Source organism: Notechis scutatus, chromosome 5 (assembly GCF_049901735.1).
Source record: "Notechis scutatus isolate UNSWTSFEM ecotype Mainland chromosome 5, rNotScu1.2, whole genome shotgun sequence".
NCBI lineage: Eukaryota > Metazoa > Chordata > Lepidosauria > Squamata > Elapidae > Notechis > Notechis scutatus.
This window is the reverse complement of record NC_142013.1, coordinates 31160110-31182634: the sequence shown is the minus strand read 5'-3', so window position 1 is coordinate 31182634 and position 22525 is coordinate 31160110. Positions and strand designations below refer to the sequence as shown.

The window sequence follows — 22525 nt, the reverse complement described above, 5'->3', positions numbered from 1 at the left end:
ATCTTAAAACTATGTTGTAAAAATAATCCAGCCAGTAGGCTGACACATCAATTCCTCTTGAAGCATGTTGGTGACGTCTAGAGCAGTCAAGATGAACGTTAATGTTCCTTTCTTTATTTGTCTTTCTCTTGTTAAAACAGCAGAATTGCCGTTAGCCAGTTTGAGAGGTGAACAGGGTCCTCCTGGAGAGCCTGGACCAAGAGGGCCTCCAGGATCTCCGGGGCTGCCAGGACATGGAATACCAGGAGCTAAAGGCAAACCAGGACCACAAGGATACCCAGGAATTGGAAAACCAGGCATGCCTGGAATGCCAGGAAAACCAGGAGCAATGGGGTCTCCAGGATCAAGAGGTGAAATGGGGCCAAAGGGGGAGAGTGGATCTATGGGAATCCCAGGACCCCAAGGACCACCAGGACCTCAAGGACTGCCTGGAATAGGAAAACCAGGTGACAGAGGATTACCAGGACAACCAGGAGCAAAGGCCGAGCCAGGAATGAAAGGGCAACCTGGGATACAAGGCCCCCAAGGCCCAAAAGGAGATAAAGGTGTGGGGATTCCAGGGTTACCAGGGCTAAAAGGGCCACCTGGTTTACCAGGTCCCCCCGGTCCTGTTGGACTTCCTGGAATAGGCAAACCAGGAATGATAGGGTTTCCAGGCCCTCAGGGAGCTGTAGGCAAGCCAGGAATTCCAGGGGAACCAGGGCCACGGGGCTTAGCTGGGGCTCATGGAATTCAAGGTCCTCCTGGTCTTCCAGGTATAGGAAAGCCAGGACAAGATGGAATCCCAGGGCAGCCAGGCATGCCAGGTGGGAAAGGGGAACAAGGCTTGCCAGGTTTACCAGGACCACCTGGTGCTCCTGGAATTGGAAAGCCTGGTTTCCCTGGTCTAAAAGGTGATCGAGGCATGGGTGGTGCTCAGGGCCCACTGGGACCAAAGGGTGAAAAAGGTCATGTGGGCCCACCTGGCATGCCTGGGCCTCCAGGGGAACCAGGTCGACCAGGCCAGCCTGGATTAATGGGGCCCTCAGGTGTGATGGGATTCCCAGGTCCAAAAGGAGAGGTTGGAGCTGTTGGGCCTCCAGGACCTATTGGTCCCAAAGGTGAACTTGGTTTGCAAGGTTTCCCAGGTAAACCTGGTTTTCAAGGAGAGGTGGGCCCATCAGGTCTGAGAGGCTTGCCTGGTCCAATTGGACCAAAAGGAGAAACTGGTCACAAAGGTTTGCCAGGTTTGCCTGGTGCTCACGGGCTCATGGGCCCCAAGGGAGAACCTGGAAAACCAGGAACTCAAGGCCATCAGGGCCCTACTGGAATCCCAGGTATTGCAGGACCAAGTGGCCCAATTGGACCTCCTGGACTACCTGGAACTAAAGGGGAACGGGGTTTGCCAGGCCCACCAGGTTTTCCAGGAATGGGGAAGCCTGGTGTTTCAGGGATGCCTGGACCACCAGGGAAACCTGGATCACTTGGTGCTCCTGGCCAGCCAGGTCTTCAAGGACCTCCTGGGCCCCCTGGGCCCCCTGGCCCAACAGTAATAATGCAACCTACACCGCCAGCGATGGGACAGTATTTGCCAGAGGTGGGGCCAGGCCTTGATGGAATAAAATCTCCATATGGTTATAAGGGAAAGAAAAGCAAAAACAGTGCCGCTGCTGCCGCTGCCGCCGCTGCCTATGAGATGCCGGCTTTCACGGCTGAGCTCACCACTCCTTTTCCACGGGTCAGGGTTCCTGTGGTGTTTGACAAGCTCCTTTATAATGGCAGGCAGAATTATAATCCACAGACTGGTGTCTTTACCTGTGAAATCCCTGGGATCTACTACTTCGCTTACCACATACACTGCAAAGGGGGAAATGTCTGGGTGGCATTATTTAAAAACAATGAGCCGGTGATGTACACGTACGATGAATACAAGAAAGGTTTCCTGGACCAAGCTTCTGGAAGTGCCGTTGTCCAGCTGTTGCACGGTGACAGAGTTTATATCCAGATGCCATCTGAACAGGCGGCAGGACTTTATGCTGGGCAATATGTTCACTCGTCTTTTTCTGGATATTTATTGTATCCAATGTAAACTGCACACTCAGACGAAATGAAAGCTCTTTTTCTGTGTTTCCAAATCTATACCATTGAAAGATGCATTTATTGATTTTTTTGGACCAACATGTACAATATTAAAATAAAATTACAAATTTAAACATTATATGTACAGCTTGTTATAAAGAAAAACTATTTGATAAGCCCAGTGTTAATTGGCTTGCTGCTGTACAATGAATATTTTCAACATTTGTCTGCTTTTTTGCATTAAAAATGTCATATCAAGGTTTACATAAAGTGCTTACCAATCACTTGCTTCTAGGATGAAACTTTCAAGTGGAAGCCACAAAGAAACAAACATTTATTTTATAATAATACTATAAAGATTTGTTTATAATGAAAACTGCAATGACTTCAATAAGGTTCCGTAATCATGTACCAATTTCTCTTTGCCAAAATTTCTATTTTTATGTGAAGATTTTAATCTGGTCATATTGACAAAAATAGTAGAAAAGGACAAATCTCAGTGTTAGAAAGCAATGTAATTATTAGCAAATTGACTGACATCTATGGTATTGATTTCTTGTTCCCAGCAAGCAATAGGCCATATTCATATTGCAAGTAAATGTTTATATTTCCAGAGTGGTTTATGGAATAGTTTAAATCAATGCCTTAAGAGATAAAAGGTTATTTACAAACCAAATAATGTTAGTGCAGCAGAGATTAACAGTTGCATATTGACTTATGGATCATAGAAAATAAATACAGAAAATGTCAAGATGCATCTGAAATCAGGCAAGACTGAATTATCTGATATATAAATAGTGAATGAGTGATCCTTTTTTCATTTGAAAATCATTGTTTCAAGTTTTGATCAAGAAAAGATAGGATTGGGTGTTTGCTATGCTAAAAATAGCTTATTCATTGTTCATTTTCCTAGGTTTTTTAACAAACACTGGAAAAAATGGTTAGCAATGTCTGAGAATATCACAGTCTTTTAGTTTTGTATACTGTGTGATGCATACAGTATGAGTTGCATAAAGGCAATGCCATATAATAGAGTAACTATCTTCAACTATCCTAAGGATTATTCCTAAATGCCTATTTCGGCTTTTAAATACACGGATATTAGAAAGTCATATGTTTGTGGGACCAGCAAAATACTGTCGCTATTATTATTTCATCCTGAAAGAAGTCTATCTATCTGGTTGCCAAGAATTGACACCAACTTAATACATAACTTTTACTAATTATTAGTACCACACATATTCTATGCCAATAATTATGACATCTAGGTTTTGGGGAAGAACTCTGTGAATATGAAGGCCAAAACAGCTAAAGAACTGGCATCTGTAATTTTACAATGTTGTGAACATAATAAAAAGACACATGGCATGGCAAAGTATTACATGGCCAGTACATAAAGAAAAATAGCAGACAAAGCAAATAAAAACAAGTGTTGGCAACAGTTAAGAATAGGAAACCTGAAGAATGAGACAGAGGGGCTTATTCTGGCAGTGCAAGACCAAGTCTTAAGAACAAATCCATGCAAATGTAGAATTGAGAAGCTAGTAACACAAAGCAAATGCCACCTCTGCAAAGAACCTGCAGAAACAGTGCATCACTTAGTAAGCTCCTACAAAAGTTTACACAGACTGACAACAAGCAATGGCCTAACTAAGTAGCAACAATGGTACATTGGAATATCTGCAAGGAATACCACTTGCTTGTAAGCAAGAACTGGTAGAACCACAAAATGCTAATAATAGAATGTGAAGAAGCTAAAGTGTTTGGGACTTTAGAATTCAAACATACAAACATTTACCACATAACACATCAGTCTTCACAATTATGGATAAGACGAAACAGTCTGGATAGTAGATAGTACATTAGATACACAGCAAAATAGAAGAGAAAGAAATGAAGAAAATAAAAGAAATAGAGGCAGAGGTAAATAGAGGCAGAATGACTGTGGCAAAAGAAAGCAAAACTAATACCAATCGATATTAGGTACCTTGGGTGCAATCCCAAAATATCTGGAGCACCAATTGAACACCATCTCCATTGACAAAATCACCATCAGTAAATTGCAAAAGGCAGATTTACTTGGAACGGCCTACCTCCTACAATGATACCCTTAACACCATCAAACAATATCTGTCTATCCCAGGTCCTTCAGAAGTACTTAATAGGTGGATAATAATGCCAAATCAAGTCTTAAAATCTGTCTGACTGTGCAACCATAATAATACATCAACCATTTCCAGTCTGTCACTAAAGATAAAAGTCTTCAAAGAACCACTGACATAATAAAGCCCTATTCAGGAATAAAACAGCAAAAAAGAGCAATATATATATACAGCAGTTATAATAAACATCCAGCACTGACAATTTTAAAATCTAAACCAGCTGAAGCCCAAACCAGTCCATTAAGAAATGTACATGAAAAGTAAAGAGAATACCTCAGATTCCTAAGCTTACAACGATGGATCCTGCATAGCAACCCATCTGAGCAGCATGAAGTTATTAATGAAAGGCTTCTTTTTGGTATTCTTGTCAACTTAACAGTCTTCAAAGAATAGCACATGAGAAGGACTTCCGTAACCGTTTCATAGTATTAGTAAGTCCCAGTAGAAACACTCCCGATTACCATTTTCAGTGAACACAGAGTCTAGAAGGATATTTGAAGGACATAGATGTACCTGAATAGATTGTGCTGAAATTCTGCTGAACAATATTTGCATGTAACTGGGATTATAATGTTGATCAAGAAATTACCATGTGGATTGGTTGTTTAACTGGAAGAACTGCAAGGGATAAACTTCATCCTTTCTTCTGCTTAACAGAAATCTTGTGGTGAAAACTCTATCCAAATTTCAACAGCATTGCGTGCAATGCCACCTGTTTGATCCACAGAGGATATGTTGGATGCTGCATTGCAGGGCTGCCCTGATTTCATTGATTGCACATATTCAAGAAGTGCAAGGACTCCTGGGGAGACAACTGTTAGAGTAGGAATGTCTAATATCCACTCAGGATTTAACCAAGTTAATCATTGCTTGTTACTTGAAAAATTATAGATAAAGGATATATTTAGGAAAAGCTTGAAAAGGGAAAAGGGGCTCCCTTTCTGCCATGCCTAACAAAATTAACTTTTATTCATGGCAGCCATTTAGCTAGAGGTAGCCTTGCATGGATGAAATACTCATTTGCACACCTTAGTCCTCATCCAGATAGGTGGTTTGAGTAGAAGCATCTATATTACAAAGTAATTCTAGATGTATTGGAGTTGAGGAATTAATGGACTTGGCCATTCTAGTTCCTTTGATAGCTTATTATTTCTCCTTGACATAGGAAAAGTAATCTATGAGTTATTTAACATCCATATGCTTTTTCATATCACATTTGTTTTAAACATTCCAACTAGATTAATCCTTATTGTTCCTATATCTTAAATGAAACTACTATGCTTAGTCAAAAGATTATCTTAATATTCCCTATATTAGGAAAGACTACCCTAATATAGATGTATACAAATTACGAGTGGAATTTCCTTTATTTAAATCTTAATGCATTACAGCACAAACTGTTTGAGAACAATGGGCAAGTCAAAGATATTTAGGCCAGATTACTAGGGTAAAGAAATAAAAAATGAAAATAAGAAATAATTTTGTATTTAAGTTTTTGTACTGTTTGCAAAAGGTCTCATTAAATAACTTTTTACAATGTTTCAGTATTTTATTTCAATTATTCCAGAAATGCACAAGAAATCAAGTTTACTGAAATGTGTTACATGTGCTCCTGCAAATTATCCTCTACAATTATTGACTGCACTAGTTTACAAACTCATTTTTATTGCTCACACTACATACAAACAGAAATTATGTAGGGAAATGAGGGCTTTATTAATTGAGCATAACTACTCTGCTTGGCCACATCCAATGCATTGCAAGTTCTAAAAAGAAAAAAAGAACAATTTACCCTATGCATACAACCTTACAATATTTTAAATAGTTAATTTCCCATGGAGGGAATTTCTGCATGTAGAAAATATATCTTAAATAAATAGCAAGGAAAGCAAGTGGGAGAAAGGAGGAAGCAGCAAGTACTGCTCAATTTAGAACACCCAAACAGGGCAAAATACTGGTAAATAACAATAAGGAAATGATGCTAAATGTTCTTGCATCTACTCTGACAAATCAATAACAAACCAGATGTGCTGGAAAACCTAGAAAATCATAAAATGCCCATTCAGCAGCCTGTCTCTGCCATCATCATAAGGCACACACACACACACACAATAAACAAAATAATAATGCTCATAAACATGTATAAAATGATGTACGGGATAGTGACATTGTTTGAAAGATGCATTTTTCTCTCAGGAATAAGATTGGACCCATGAGACTGTATACTGAAGTTTCAGATCAGGTATTATTTACGTATCTCATATGCAATTAAATTATAGAATTCATTACCAGAAGTAGTAGTGATCACTTTGGATGATAAGGTTATCACAACTCATATAACATACGTTATTAGACTATATTCTAATATTGGAGGCAGCATAGCTGTTAGTTCTAATTGTTGAGGTACAAGAACTGCAGGTTGCTAAGCAGGATCTTCTGGTGTAGTCCTCGAGGATATTTCTTTAGCTAAGATGAAAGATAAACACAGAATTTATTTATCATATTTAAAAACTGCCATCTTTCTCACAGAGGGACTCAAGGCCATGTGCAATAAAAATTAGGTGGAACCTTCTTCATCCTGGAAAAACATTACATAAACAATTGAATGAATGAATATAACTTTATTACGGTCTTAGACCAGCAATAGACACCACTATTTACAATATACATAAGAAATACTGACACATTATAATGCATTAATAGTGGATAAAAACATCTGTTAAGAAAATACATGTTCTCAAACAGTTAGGGGCACTCCCTGGTTTATATGAGTGGAAAGCCAATAAGTATATGTGTAAATATCATTTTCCAAAGTTTGTTCTATCTCCAAAAATTGTCACAAATTGACAGCTATAATTCTGTAACCAATTTTTTTTTCTAGTAGACATTGCAGCAACACAGAATTTTGCCACTGCATGCATAATAGCTGGGTTTGAATCCTGGAGGAGAAAAATCTACATAAAAATTGTCTGCCCTCCCTGGCAATCTCTCTAGTAAGGGGAGAATATACAATGACTTATAAACTCTATATAACTCACAGTACAATAAAACATGGGAGATATCTTCAACTTCTCCTTTACCACATATACATACCCATTCTGCTATTGGTGTTTTCTTATATTTGCCCTGAAGAAGTGCTGAAGGGAGAATATTAAATCTGGCTCTGAAGAAAGCTATTCTTTGTTTTGGGAAGATCAGACCATTCAGATATCTTGCTGATTCCCACACTCCCTGTTTAATTCTGTCCCTGCTGTGGCAAGCTAACCTATTTAATTCTTCTTGGAACTCCATGTACTTCATTCTATTGATTACAACTTGCTTTGCTTGGTCAAAACCTAGGGATATTAGGAATACTGGTGAGAGTCCATAGAAGCCAGCTTGTGGTCTATTGCCTACTTCCAGGAGGAGGGGTAGTTATCAGTCAGTACTAAAGGGGTCAGTCCCTCTGGGAAGAAATGCATTTTTAGCCAATGAATGACCATCATCTCCCAGGCTTTTACCTGAATTTGAGGTATGCCTGTCTCAATTCTTACCTGGGCATTTGGAGTTCCTTTGGGCGCAGCTAAGATGGCTTGCAGGAATTTGGTTTGTATAGGTTCTAGCAAGTCTTTTTTTTTTTTTTGCAAGGATCCCTGTTTGTGCCTCATATAGAATTTGTGCCCATGTTTTGGCCTCAAAAAGTTTTAAGGCCGCAGGTACTAATTGCCCTCCACCGGTGTAAAAAAAAGTGTTTAATTGCATTTGAGGACCTAAAGGCTGCTTGCGCTGTGTGATCCAGTTGTGCCTTCAATGTCCCTTGTGAGTGGAAAACTACCCCAAGATATCTGAATGTCCTGACCTGTTCTAGACTATACCCTTCTATTTTCCAGTATTGTCTAGGTCTTTTAGCAAAAACTAAAAGTTTTGATTTATCAAAGTTAAGGACCAGCTTATTCTGTTTACAAAATTCAAGTGTTGCCATAATTGGTCTCTTCAGTCCTATTGGAGTTTGTGAGATTATAGCAGCAGCATCGGCATACAGGAGAATTGGGATTTTACATTGTGCTACGTTTGGAGGATGAAAATCAGGGTTCTGTAAGAGGTTGATCAGAGGGTTAATGTAAAAGTTAAAAAGGGAGAGGGATAGGATGCAACCCTGCCGTACTCCTTTTTGTACCCTTACTGGGCCAGTTAAAGTCCCTTGAGGATTACACCTCACTTTCAAGGTGGGATTATCATACAATTTTTGTATGAGGAAAAGGAGGCGTTTATCGATGGTAGTGCGTTTTAATTTCTCCCAGAGTGTTCCTAGATATTGAATCGAAGGCCTGCTTAAAATCAAGAAAGGCCACGAAAAGAGAGGATTTTTTTTATTCGTGTATTTTTGAACCAGATGGTGAGGTACCAACATATGATCTTCCTTCTCTAAAACCAGCTTGCTCATCTTTAATTATCCCCCCGGAAATTAACCAATCCTGAAGTTTATAGTTTAGGTGTTTGGCATGCAATTTACTAATAACATTCAGAAGGCTAATAGGTCTATAGTTACCTGGGTCATTTCTATTACCTTTTTTTATAGATTGGTATAATTGCTAATCCCCAATCTCTTGGCATACGGCCCGTTTTATCTTTAAATGTAAGCAGAGATGCTAAGAGTGGAGCCCACCAACTGGCATTCTTTTTTATTATTTCTGGCAGGACATTATCAGCACCTGGTGCCTTATTAGCCTTGAGGGTTCTAATCGACCAGGATATCTCTCCTGGTGTAACCGGGGGCCAGTAAGGAATTTGGTCCAAACTAATTTGGCTCTCCTTAGTTACATAGTCAGGATCTGTATATAGCTCTGTAAAATATTCTTCCCAGGCATGATATAAACAATTTTGCAATGTTCTTTTCTGGGTGTTTTTCCATCCTTTCTGTGTTAAACAATGAACTTCGTTAAAATTACTGCATGTTGAATACCATTGCTGAAAACATTAACAATCATTCTCCCTAATCTGCCTTTAACAGTACAAAGCAGCCTAGAAAATTCCCCATTATTCAATTATTGTCCAATTATTTTGGACAGATAATTCATACAAAACATATATATATAATAAAGTTTCAGAGAATCATTCTGTTACTAAGCAAATGGACAGATTTAGTTAACTATCTTAATAATTGTGATGGAGATTTATGAGATGCCACACAGGTTCTGAAACTGTTCTACAATCTATAATCTAAAATTAAAGGTCCACATAGTAGAAAGATTGCAAAACAACTGAAAATGTCTGTATCGTATTTTGCAATGTATGGATACAATGGAAACTAAGACCCCCTTGATCTAAAAAGTCACAACACATATTATTTTCATAATATTCATTCACATATATTATACATTTTACTCCCTAAAATTTACCAGTTAAAAAGACCCTTAACAGCCGCGTATCAATTAGGGAAAATCTTGAAGCTATTAAGACCAGTCTTACATTATTTAATTTTGAGCACACAACTTTTCTCAGTGGTGGGAGACTTTTAGACCAACATATTTTTCCATATTTATAATTATTACATTAATATTACATTAATAATATATAGTATTATTTTTACATGTAGCATAGATCTGGCCTGAAAATGCCAAGATCACCATGAGGGCATAGGAAAAAGCTTTTTGTAATAGCTTTTATTATTCAGTGAACAGAAATCAATCTTCTGGAGAAAGCAAATATTGCCAGCTGCTTTGGACAAATAATTCATTAAAAAGGTAGGCAGAAACAGAAAGTACACAAAGTAACTTTATTGAAATAAAAGAATATTTTGTTGTAGCATAATGATTACTATTCATGAAATGAACTGAGAAGAATATATCTCATCAGGCATACAACTCCTAATCAGTTATGAAAAGAAAAATAGATGTTTATTACCAAGACGGGGAAAAAGTCCTTATTAATGCTGTTTTTAAATAGCATGAAATTATTTTATTTTAATTAAAATAGCATATAATTTATTGCTATGTCCTATTAGACATTTTTAAAAGCCTTTTAAATAAGCTGTTGATTTTTACAAAATCCTATAATGCAGATTTTAATTATCATTCCAAACAAAACTGTTTTATTATCAAAACCCACTCTGCTATAAAACTGTAAACAGTGGGGGTGTTTCTTCATAATTACCCAAGGAATATTATATTATGGGATATAGAGTGTGAATATCATTGAGATATTATAGTAGACATAATCCTGTATTGGGGAGTACTATTGTGGGATAGTATAGTACTGGCATAGTGTGAAATCTATATTTATGTGTGGGATGCCCATCATTGGTAACCTATGATCATATCATTAACAGTGTAAATACATTTATACTGATCTGCACAATATTTCAGAAAAGCAATAAACACACACGTTTATTTTAATATATTTATTATAACAAAAATAATTCTCTTTCATATTAATCTACTATTTTACACAAATAATTACAACGGGTTTTTAAATTTGCCTTTCGATATAAAAACAAAACAAATTTGAACAGCTACTTAACAGCATAAATGTTCAGAAGTAGAATTTGTTGCTCAACTGTTAAGAAACTTAAGAAATCTTTGGGGAATACAAACAGCAAATACTTAATGCAACAGAAGTAATAATACTAATTTTAATTTCAAAATTAAATCATCACATTTCAGAAGATAATCAAAATTCAATGTTAGCACACACACACACAAAAAGTTTGAGTCCAGTGAAAAGTTCAAGAGTGTAAATGTTCCACAATTTATTCCCAGCCTCATGTATATTCTATTAAATCATAAAGAAAAAGTGAAGCTACTTTCAAAAAAACTGAGACCTACAGTATATCTTTAGTTCAATTTTAAATGGACAAGGTCAGAATCTTTAATCTGAAAATATCTAAATAACAAGTTAACCTTTGTGTAACACTGTGAGATGATAAACAAGAGTACAGCAATACAGCTGATCACATAACATACAAAATATGGAATGTAGCTGAATCCAAGGGGCACTAGAAAAGAGAGGACTCTTTCAAGGGCCATATCTGAATGTGGGCAGAAATAACCCCGTGAAGGGTTATGTAGAAGTGGGAAATGCAGCATGTCTTTCTGAAATGTCCTTTTCTTAACGTTAGCTTTATTTTGCATCAATCCTGAGACTGCAGTGCTCTACGTGTGGAATTTACAAGGCAGAATAAAAATACAAATAGGCCTCAACATTGCAGGCCAGGTGCACAAGAAACTTTTGGAAAGTCACAGTCTATTTAAGCATCTCTAATGGTAGCAACTGTTCCTGGACTAACATGATGGAAATCTTATTCATCAACAGCCAGCAAAATGAAATGCAATGTGAATATGCATCCCTCCATTATGTTTTCCCCTCCTGTTCTTCCCAAATTAACATATCTCACGTATTCATTCATACATGCCTGTTCTTACATGGCAGAGATGCTTCAAAAAAAGCTTCCACGGCTATCAATATTTCAAAATAAGCCAGATTACTAATTTTCTAAAAGGGATTTGAATACCTCCTCAGCAGCAACTCTATTTCAAAAATGTTTCCCACACAAAGGACTTTTCAAATACGCCACAAAGAAGCTATTTGAAAGCCTTGAAAAGAAGAGGAACAGCTATTAGCTCCAATTTGGTGCTGCTAAAAGTAAGATTTTTCCTTTTGATTGGGACAACAGATAGGAAAGTAGTTGGAAAGGATCAAGGATTTTGGAGAAGAAACCAAGAGCCTTCTAATATGGCTCGAGTCTACACTATATTATGGGACCAAAGATATTCAAATCATTTAATGATGATAAATTATTTATTTTTAATAGAAATAAAGGAATTGGCCTGTAAAATATAAATTGCTATGTGTGTGTCAACTAAGTGTTTTCCAGTATTTAGGGCTATAAATAATGTCTGGAATTGCTTACTGATATTTATATGAACTGTAGCACCTTTGGTTCCAAACACTTTTGGAACATATCCCACTATTTACCTCAAACTCTTCAGAAATTTCAGTAATATGCAGCACTATATTAAGCAAAATTAACAAGTTAAGAAATTATATGTTTTCTAAAGAGCTAAACATTAATTTAGAGAAGAGAGGGTAAAATAACATCCAAACAAACTCAATGATTTAGGAAGACCTACTAGAATACTGTCGTCTTTTATTTGAAGAGATTTTGAACTATTTGCATTAGTAAACCAAAGAATGTCAAATAGCTGTAAATATTATAAAAACAGAATATTTGTCACTACAAGGTGAACAAGTGAAGTAAGAATTTGTTACCCCTTAGCTAAGCTATTCCTTTAAACAAAGATTGTTTCTGGAAAATGCAGATGTCTAGACTGCTGTAGGGATTCTACTTTTACTGACTCTGCATTTGACAACAATGCAACTCTGACCTTAAAGATTGTTGTCCATACTGTACTGAATCATTTGGAACAACAGGGAAAAAATGTCCAGTTTGGGTATAAATCAGAAGATTTGTTTGTGGACAAAGGATTTTCTGACAGATAAGTCAGTAAGGAAGGGATTTCACCATTCTTCTACTCTGATAGTAAGCACAGGAGCTCCCCAGGGTTGTGTGCTAAGCCCCTTCTTTTATTCTTTGTACATATATGACTGCACCCCATTGTAAACACCAACACAATTATTAAATTTGTGGATGACATGACAGTGGTGGGGCTCATTAATAAGAACAATGAGTCTGCTTATACAAAGGAATTAGAAGGGCTGACACTAAGGTGTAAAGAAAATAATCTTGCACTTAACACCAAAAAAACTAAAGAACTTATAATTGACTTCAGGAGGAAGAGAGATGTACATTTACCATTGTACATAAATGGGGAGGAGGTGGAGAGGGTTAGTAGTTTTAAATTTCTAGCCACTTATAACTTGGAGGACCTCTCATGGACTATGAATGCTAACATGCTTTTAATGAAGGCTCAGGAAGATAAATCTATCTCAGTATCTACTTCTGTCCTACTACTACAGCACCATAGAGAGTGTCCTGACATATTCCATTCTTGTATGGTATGGGGGCAGCTCTTTAGCAGACAAAAAAGCTCTACAGAGAATCATTTAAACTGCCCAGAATATCATTGGGTGCCAACTACCAGCCCTGGATGACATCTTCACATCTCGCTGTTTGAGGAAGTTGCACAACTTTCTCAGAGACTCTTCCCATTGTGCTTACTATCTTTATGAACTGTTGCCTTCTGGCAGAAGATACAGAACAATTGAAATTCGGACCACACATTTTCTGAATAGTTTTTATCCCAGAGCTATAATTGCACTTAACAATGAACTTAAGGACCACCATCAGTGAGCTGTTGGACAGTATTACTTGGTGTGTTGTGTGGATGCTTGTGTGTTTTTAGGAGGCAGGGAAATTTGGTGGGTGGGGAGGTGTTTGGGGATTGTCATGTGTGTGTGCATGTTGAGTCTGGTTTCTGGGTGTTATGTGAATTTCATTGTATGTATACTGTGTAAAAGAATTAAATTCAATTCAATAAAGATAAAAGTTGAGAGCAGAAAATATAATAAAAGTAAAAAAAATGTAATATTTGGAATAAACAGTTTTAACAGCATTCTGAACAAGACCCAAGAGTAACCTTCTATAGTATGTCATATTTTAAGTGGGGATATCCATTGGGGGAAGAGTGGGAGGAGGGATAAAATAGTTTGCATTCACACAATTGCACTGCATATTAAACAAAAAAAGGCTAGTGGAACTTTGATCATATAATCATGGTGACCATTACAACTTTCTAAAAATTCTGCCTGCAGATGCCTCTGATTTAAGCATCTATTGCAACATCTTGAATATATATTAATTAATTCAAGACAATTTTATAATTTCTATATACAGGAAATTCAGAGCAGAGTGACTGTTTTACACTGTTCCATTATTTAAAATGAAAATTACCTTACTCATAAGCCATTTTTAATACTGTATTTAGCATTGTCCAGTAGTTATCACTGTGTCGCTTTAATCGAGACACACATCATTTTACTGTAAAAGTCATAGTTTGCAGTCTCATTTTAAACAAGATTTAGAAACTAATGATATGCATTTCCAACACCCCATTATGGAGAGCAAGTGTATTAATTTTTTTAGCACTTCACTTTTTTTTACTCAAGATTGAAACTCAACAGAAGGGACATTATATATTCTTGCCTTAATAACATTTTATCTTGACCTCTACTTATCTACATTGCAAGATGTAGATACAATGTGCCATCATGTGGGAAATGGTAAACATAAAACTAAGAGGAAATAATAGTTTTTTGTTAATCTAATACAGCCAACATTTTTCCATTATTAAATTAACATGTTTGTGTAAATGACTGTGATAGATACTTTCTGGGAAAACACTAATAGTAAGGCAGAGACATTCTTAGAAGATATGTGAGATACATTTATATTTTTTAAAAATGGCAAATTTCTATAAATACTTTATTAAAAAAATAATTTCCCCATTCAGTTTTATTAAAAAATAATTGTTTCTTAATTTGGTTATTCTGTGAGATTGATCACAATTTGCTGATCTATAAGGTTCTTCAAAAGTCTTTGCTCTGCATCAATATCATGGTATTCATTCTGTAAAGAACAATAAAAGAATATAAAACTCAAAAATATAAAAAATTTGCAACTTTTTTTTTTTTGCAGCAGCAGTCACTATTTATTTATTTTATTTCCGTAGCACCCATCTCAGCAAATTATTCTGGACAGCTCACAAGTCAGAAATGTGCAACTATAATCAAAATGCATTTTAAAACAACAAAAACAATTAAAGCAATTAAAACACTAAAAAATGTTAAAGCGTCTAATGTGAATACATACAAAGTAAGACATCAGGCCTGTTAAAAATATAGCCGGGAGGCAGGGCCGATACGTGTAGCGCCCCAGGCTTAGGAGCACAGTCAGGTCTTTAAAGCTTTACGGAAGGCTAACAGGTTTGGTTGCTGTTTAAAGGCCTGGCTGCTCTTTAGATGGCCAGATCCTGAAAATGAAACTGAAATACTTTGGCCACCTAATAAGAAGGAAGGACTCACTGGAGAAGAGCCTAATGCCTGGAAAGATTGAGGGCAAAAGAAGAAGGGGATAACAGAGAATGAGGTGGCTGGATGGAATCACTGAAGCAGTCAGGATGAGCTTAAATGGACTCTGGGAGATGGTAGAGGACAGGAAGGCCTGGAGGAATGTTGTCCATGAGGTCGCAATGAGTCGGACACAGCTTTGCAACTAACAACAACAAACAGGCTTGGGGACATTTTAATCTATGAAGAGAGGATGTTCCACAGAGTAGGGGCTGCTGAAGGAAAAGCTCCTCTTCTAGTCCCTGTCATATGATGTTTTTGGCTGACAGGATCTGTAGCATTACATGAATATGGCAGTCATTAAGTGAACCCAGTGTTAGTGGTGGTCCTAAAATGGCCACCACGAAGACGAAAAATAGTCCGGGAACAAAGGCTGTGCTGGAGTGGAGAAGCAGCAAGTGGAGTGTGAACCAGGCAAAACATTTTGAGGCATCCCGGTATTAAAAAATAAAGGACTATTTTGGAGAAAAGTGTGTGGAAGCGGAGACCAAAGAAAGTGAGAAGGAAATTGGATTTTATAAAATTGGCTTGAATTATTGTTTTGGATTAACTTGGAGGAGAAAATTTAAAAGAAAATATTTGAACACAACAAAGGTTTAGAAATTAAACTGGACAAATATTGGATTATTGGCACTTAAAGGGCATAACTAAATGCTGGAATTGAGCGTGTTGAAAAGAAAAGAAATAATAGCTAATGACTGAAATTAGCTAACTTAATAAAAATACTATATTTAACAAATAAAGTTAAAGTTAAGGAAGGAGTGGATTGTGGAAAAGACTCAAGAGCGCTACCTGATGGTACAGGAAAATTTTTAGTGACTCTTTAAAAAGTGCTTGGTCTTTCTAAGAAATTGGACTTTGGAACTTAAAAGGAAGTAAAAGAAACTCCATTATAATAAAATAAAAACCCTGGAAAGCGATATTAGAATATTACAAAGGGGAAGATATTTGAAAATATTGTCATAGAACCATCCGGTGACTGTGGGAAACAGTTGGGAAAGGGCCAATTAGAAGACCTGGAGCAAAGACTTAAGGGCATTGATTGTTGAAAATAAACTTAAAAGACACTGGCTGAAATAATATACTGGACTTTGGGATTGAATACATCTATCAAGGAAGAGGAAAGAGAAAAGGAAAAAAGGAGAAGATATAATGGAGGAATTATTTGTTGATATAAGATTGGACTTGCAAGATATAAGGGAAATGAAGAAAATTAAACTTGAAATGTGCAATTATGTATTACAGAAATTAGAAATGGCGACTCAGCTTGTAGAAGAACAAAGAAAACCAAAGGGGGAAGAGTTTAACAAAGAAGAAGCCAGCTTTGAAGAACAAATTATTTAAGCAGGGGGGGAAAGGGATTAAAATTAAAAAATTGTGGTCTGATGTGATAACAAAAGGGAGAATGGTTCGGAAAATGAAAAAAGGAGAGGGGAAAAGCAGAAAAGGGAAGTACAAAAGAAAAATTGAACGAGGGAGATAAACTTAATAATTGGAATGAGAAATGGAGGGGAATAAGAATGGGGATAAGAATGGGGAAAAAGGGAATTAAGAGAGGACCAGAAAATAAAGAGAAACAGGAAGCAAGCAAGGATGAAAAGGAATTACATTGATAGAAGAGCGAGAGATAATGGGTGAAAAAAAAGATACGGAAGGAAATTCTGCAAGATAATATGTTGTGATATGTAAGAAGTACTGAAAATAAATAAGTATGTAAGTGATATGGGCGGGGGGGGGGGTTAGTCTCTTTCTTTCTCTGTTTTTATTAAAGGATTATTGCTACATTAGACATGGAACTTAATGAAATAAATATGGAAATGGAAATTTATAATAAGAATATTATATATTAACTGATGATTAGCGATGTAAAAAAAAGTGATGTAATCAGAACCATTATGGAAAAATTAATATCAGTTGCTATAATTAATTGATTAGATTAATACTTTTGTAATGTACAGATAACTTATAAGGATTTTGAGAAAATGTAATGCGGAATCTGACTCTCTCTTTGTTTTCCAGCAAAGACATTATAAATTGCATTTCTGTGACCACGGAAGGGTTAGGGTTCATCATGTTCAAACTATGTTTTCAGAGCTTGACTTGTTGACTCTAAATAAAGCAGTTTATTGGCATGCTAACTCTAATAAGAGAGAACAATAATCATCACACTGAATTATTACCAATGATAGCTCAGAGTGGTTCTGTCTCCTAAACTTCTTTTATGTATTGCAGCTCCCCCCACATCCAAAGCTGGAGATAAAGCCTTGACGACTGTATGAAGGAAGAGGTGAATATCTAGTAACAGATCCCCAGAAAATGCTTTCTGCTACTACAAACTGACATTTGATACAACCCGGTGAAAAAGAAATACACTGCATACATATAAAAGTTTCTAAAAAAAAAATAGGGTTATTACCTTAATCATCAAAGACATGGTGTCATTACCATAATAGTGCAAAGAACTGCCCGGATCCTGCAGGTTGTACTTGAAGCCAGCCACGTGAACTTCAGTACATATATCAAAGGCAAAGGCAATGGCAATTAACCCTGTTGTGGGATGTTTTGGTCTCTGAAAAAAATCAAATTATAAATATATTTGATTTGCAAACAGATTCACGTATGCCAAACACATTTGCATTTGGAAGAAATATGGCAAATTCTATACCAATGTCTGTCTGCTTATCTATTTAGTGTTGATTATAGTAAATCAAGAACAGGTAATCCCTTTGATGGATAGATACTATATTTCTTCTGAGGCTTAGACCAAAATAGGGAACGTATTACTAAATCAATACTAAATCAATGGAGGCTCATTATGTAGTCGATTGACTAATTGCCTATTTAGAACACAGGTATGTGAGAGGGAAAGAGACTAGGCGTTTGTTTTTAATATGCTTCAGTCCTTGATACCTACACAACACTTTTTATATGGTTGTTATTTCAAAATGGTAAAAGATTTCGATTTGGTAAGCCTTTGGAGGCCACAAAAGACAAGGAATGAAATGCTGCAGATTTTGTTCCCCTAGAGAACATAGAGATAAATGCAGACTTGTGCCTAAAACAACTGCTTCTGTGGAAGTCTCAATGAAGTGCAATTGTTGGGCGTTTCCAACTTTGCTTACAATAACTGTTAGTCAGCATAGCTGAGATGACTCCAGAAGAGCTTTCTGGGCTTTGACACCTTTCCCAGACTACTGTCTCTTTTAAGTGCCTTCAACGGTTTTCCCGTTTGCCTTGTTAATATCAGTGTCACCTGGCCAACTGTCTTTATTGTTGCTGCAGCTTTCATTATTTTTGCACAACGTGAAGGAACTTGCTTGCTGATCTGTGAAGCCCTACTGCTATTCCAGGTCCTTCCAGGGTAACAATCTCTGCTAGATGCTCAGGCATCGCTATAACTAAGCTGCAACAGCCTAGATACTCAGTGGTCTTTTCCTTTCTCAGCCTAATCTAATGGATATGATAGTAAAGAAAAAGGGGTTGAAGAAAAATGTAAAAAGAAGCATATTTTAACATGAAAAAAATAATATCCTAATCTTGAATCAGCAGATTCTGAAGCCGTACTTGGTTGTTTTTCACTCTGTCTTTTCCAGGGAAGAAGGGTATCAGCCCTCTAAATAGGGCTACCTCATCTAGGCTGAAAAAAAAAAACAGCAGAAAATTTGGTTGAAGAATCCATGTTGCCTGGATTACTTTGCAGATTTTTTTAAAAATGTGGAAAAAAAACATTACTTATACACCGTAGTCCCAATTTTATGTTCAATTTTAGGATAGTGATACAGTGGAACAATTTTAGAAGAGGGATATCAAAGATGGTGAGGGCTCTAGAAACAAAACCCTATGAGGAAAGGCTAAAAGGCTTGTGTAAATTTAGCCTACAGAAGAGGAAATTAAGGGCAATATAGACATCTTTAGCTGTTTCAAGGTTGTGGCACAGTAAAGTGAACAGGGACTGTCTATTATTTCAAAACCAATATTATTAGGACCCAGATTCAAGCCAGGTTTCAGAAAGAACTTTTTGACATAAACTACCAACTAGTAGAATAGCTTGCTACATGGAATGATGAATCCTATTTTGTTTGGTTGTCTTCATACAGAAGAAGTCCGATGGTCATCTGTAGTAGATTCTGCACTAAGCAGTATCTTGGACTAGGTAACCTGCTTACTAAGATTCACAAGCTGACTAAAGACAGTGGAAAAGCATTAAGATTATCTGCCTGCTCTAAATGATCTGTAACCACCAGTTATAGTTTTTCTATTAAGCAGAACAGTAGCACTATTTATTTTAAGAGCTGATTCAGAACACTGAGTTCACATAAATGAAAAAACAAACAAACATCAATTGATAAGATTCCTTGATTCTACTTTTAAAGTAGACAATTATCATTTAATATGGATTGCTCAGATATGCCAGGTACCAGTAGATTGCCTCAGCTTAATAAAATCAGAACTATTAAGAAGAATGTAAAACTTGTATTTATTCATTTGTAATTGAAGCTAAATATTAAGATATGGGACTATTGCCTAAGGGCACAGTTATTGCTATTGATTTGGGTATGTTACTATAGGCCAATAATAATAATGGTTACAATTTTTATTGGACAATAAATGAAACTAAAATGTATAAAATTGCAACTACAAAAATATTTGTTAGTATCAAATTAATTGATCCTTAAAGTTCAGTTCATTTTTAAAATTCTACAACCATATCATTTCAAATGAAAACACTTATGTAAAATAAATAATCCAAACCAACATTTAAAAATACAAATACGCACTTTTCAGCGATTCCCAATTTTTTTTTAAAACTAAAAGTTTCTGCAGTCTGAAAGTGCTTGAAACCTTCTGCTTTAAATAACAAAAGCTCTATTAAATTATAACTGTATATTTATTATATATATATATTATATATTACATTACAATTATTGTTCAAAGTTCTAATGAAAAACCAATGAGATGTCTAAACATCAAAAAGAAATCTCAAGTTAAATTATCTTGAGCCAATATCTCACACTTTCCTTCAGCCTACTCAATTTCTCATGATTAAGAGGATAGGATAAAAATAATATGCACCATTCTCAACTCTTGGGAGATAAAAAAACAATATAGAAATATAGTAATGTCCTAATTTTGTTGTAATAGATAATCTATAAGAAGCTTTGTTATTCAGTATTGACGATTACAATTTCTTAGCCAATATTATTCAAATTGTCATAGTAAAATACTTACTCCTCGTCTAGGAAATTTTCTGGGGAAACGAAGCAATTCATATGCTGTCCTTTTAATAATAAATGGATCAAGGATTCTGATTTGGTTAGGCTTATAAATCATTTTCATTGCTGGTTTCTTCCAGAAGACATTAGTTGCCTATGGACAAAAAGCATGCCTTTAAGAGGTGAAAGATGTACTTCCATAACAAACGAAAACGTGGCATTGTAAAGGAAAGAAATATCATACAAACTAGTTCTAAAAAAAAAGCAATAGTCATGTTTTCTGCTTCATATTGAAAACAGTGAAAACATACCCTGATTACATTAAGGAAATGATAATGAACTTTATAAATGAGAAAACAAATTAACAATATGATTTTTCATTAAGGCAGTGCTGATCAGAAATGGAATCCTACAAAACTGAGAAAAAATCTTCCCTAAAAACTGTAAGTATCAATTTAAAAAGTTCTCCAAATTGGCAATTTCCCCCTAAATGCAGAATCTGTCCAGTATCACTGACAACCCACTACAATTGGGAAATTTATGTCTCTAAATCCGACAATTAAACTCGTAATGGTGGTTCTACACAGCATTTATACAACATATTAAATGGCACTGTCAACTCTTGAAATGACTTTAACTGAAGCCATATTCTCTTCTCTTCATTTCTCAGTTGCCACAGATTGGGGGGGAGGGGGGGGGCAATAGAATGTAGAATATTTTCTTCTAATATTCCAGACATAACAGCAATAGGGCTCGTGGGAAGCAAGGTCATCTAAATGAGCATTTATAACAGCCGGAGGGAGTAGCTGGAAAGTCTGCCACATGGAGAATATCTATTCTTTTAATTATACCAAACCACAGGAAATATTTAGAGTTGGATTCACACCTGAAAGTGCCAATAAAATATAGCCAATAAAGGAGATCTTTGAGAAAAGCTACAGCCTCAGAGTCCTGAATTGATTGGGATCATTATTCAGAACCATGATAGGCATCCCCTACATCCCAATCAATCAACTCTCAATCACTCTTCTGCAACACACCATATAACCCATATAGAAATCAATCTTGGGAGTGTTCATTAGAAGAGCTCACTATCCCATTAACATACAGGTGAAACTCGAAAAATTAGAATACCATGCAAAAGTTCATTTATTTCAGTAATGCAACTTAAAAGGTGAACTTAATATATGAGATAGACTCATTACATGCAAAGCAAGATAGTTCAAGCTGTAATGTGTCATAATTGAGATGATTATGGCTTACAGCTCATGAAAACCCCAAATCCACAATCTCAGAAAATTAGAATATTGTGAAAGGGTTCAATATTCTAGGCTCAAAGTGTCCCACTCTAATCAGCTAATTAAGCCATAACACCTGCAAAGGGTTCCTGAGCCTTTAAATGGTCTCTCAGTCTGGTTCAGTAGGAAGCACAATCATGGGAAAGACTGCTGACCTGACAGTTGTGCAGAAAACCATCATTGACACCCTCCATAAGGAGGGAAAGCCTCAAAAGGTAATTGCAAAAGAAGTTGGATGTTCCCAAAGTGCTGTATCAAAGCACATTAATAGAAAGTTTTGTGGAAGGGAAAAGTGTGGAAGAAAAAGGTGTTCAAGCAGCAGGGATGACCGCAGCCTGGAGAGGATTGTCAGGAAAAGGCCATTCAAAAGTGTTGGGGACTTTCACAAGGAGTGGACTGAGGCTGGAGTCAGTGCATCAAGAGCCACCACACACAGACAGATCCTGGACATGGGCTTCAAATGTTGTATTCCTCTTGTCAAGTCACTCCTGAATAACAAACAGAAGCATCTTACCTGGGCTAAAGAAAAACAGAACTGGTCTGTTGCTCAGTGGTCCAAAGTCCTCTTTTCTGATGAGAGCAACTTTTGCATCTCATTTGGAAACCAAGGACCCAGAGTCTGGAGGAAGAATGGAGAGGCACACACTGCAAGGATGCTTGAAGTCCAGTGTGAAGTTTCCACAGTCTTGTTGATTTGGGGAGCCATGTCATCTGCTGGTGTTGGTCCACT

The 22525-nt window shown here is 36.4% G+C and overlaps 2 protein-coding genes across 11 annotated transcripts in view; one reads left to right on the top strand and one right to left on the bottom strand.

The window, feature by feature from the left end:
- COL8A1 (collagen type VIII alpha 1 chain) overlaps nucleotides 1–2318 on the top strand; it is a 100000-nt gene extending 97682 nt beyond the window's left edge. For 5 of the 6 annotated variants that reach the window (XM_087966460.1, XM_087966464.1, XM_087966462.1 and 2 more), the window contains one exon: nucleotides 141–2318. In XM_087966460.1, coding sequence (XP_087822586.1) covers nucleotides 141–2068 — 1928 coding nt within the window. In that variant the 3' untranslated portion in view covers nucleotides 2069–2318. The remainder of the gene's footprint in view (nucleotides 1–140) is intronic. The other variant, XM_087966465.1, reaches the window with a different exon arrangement.
- A 7638-nt stretch (nucleotides 2319–9956) lies between these two features.
- ST3GAL6 (ST3 beta-galactoside alpha-2,3-sialyltransferase 6) overlaps nucleotides 9957–22525 on the bottom strand; it is a 37239-nt gene continuing 24670 nt past the window's right edge. For 4 of the 5 annotated variants that reach the window (XM_026681749.2, XM_087966470.1, XM_026681748.2 and 1 more), the window contains exons 8-10: nucleotides 20514–20651; nucleotides 17701–17853; nucleotides 9957–14784 (exon numbers count right to left, since the gene is read on the bottom strand). In XM_026681749.2, the coding sequence (XP_026537534.1) occupies nucleotides 14701–14784; nucleotides 17701–17853; nucleotides 20514–20651 (375 nt within the window). In that variant the 3' untranslated portion in view covers nucleotides 9957–14700. The remainder of the gene's footprint in view (nucleotides 14785–17700; nucleotides 17854–20513; nucleotides 20652–22525) is intronic. The other variant, XM_087966471.1, reaches the window with a different exon arrangement.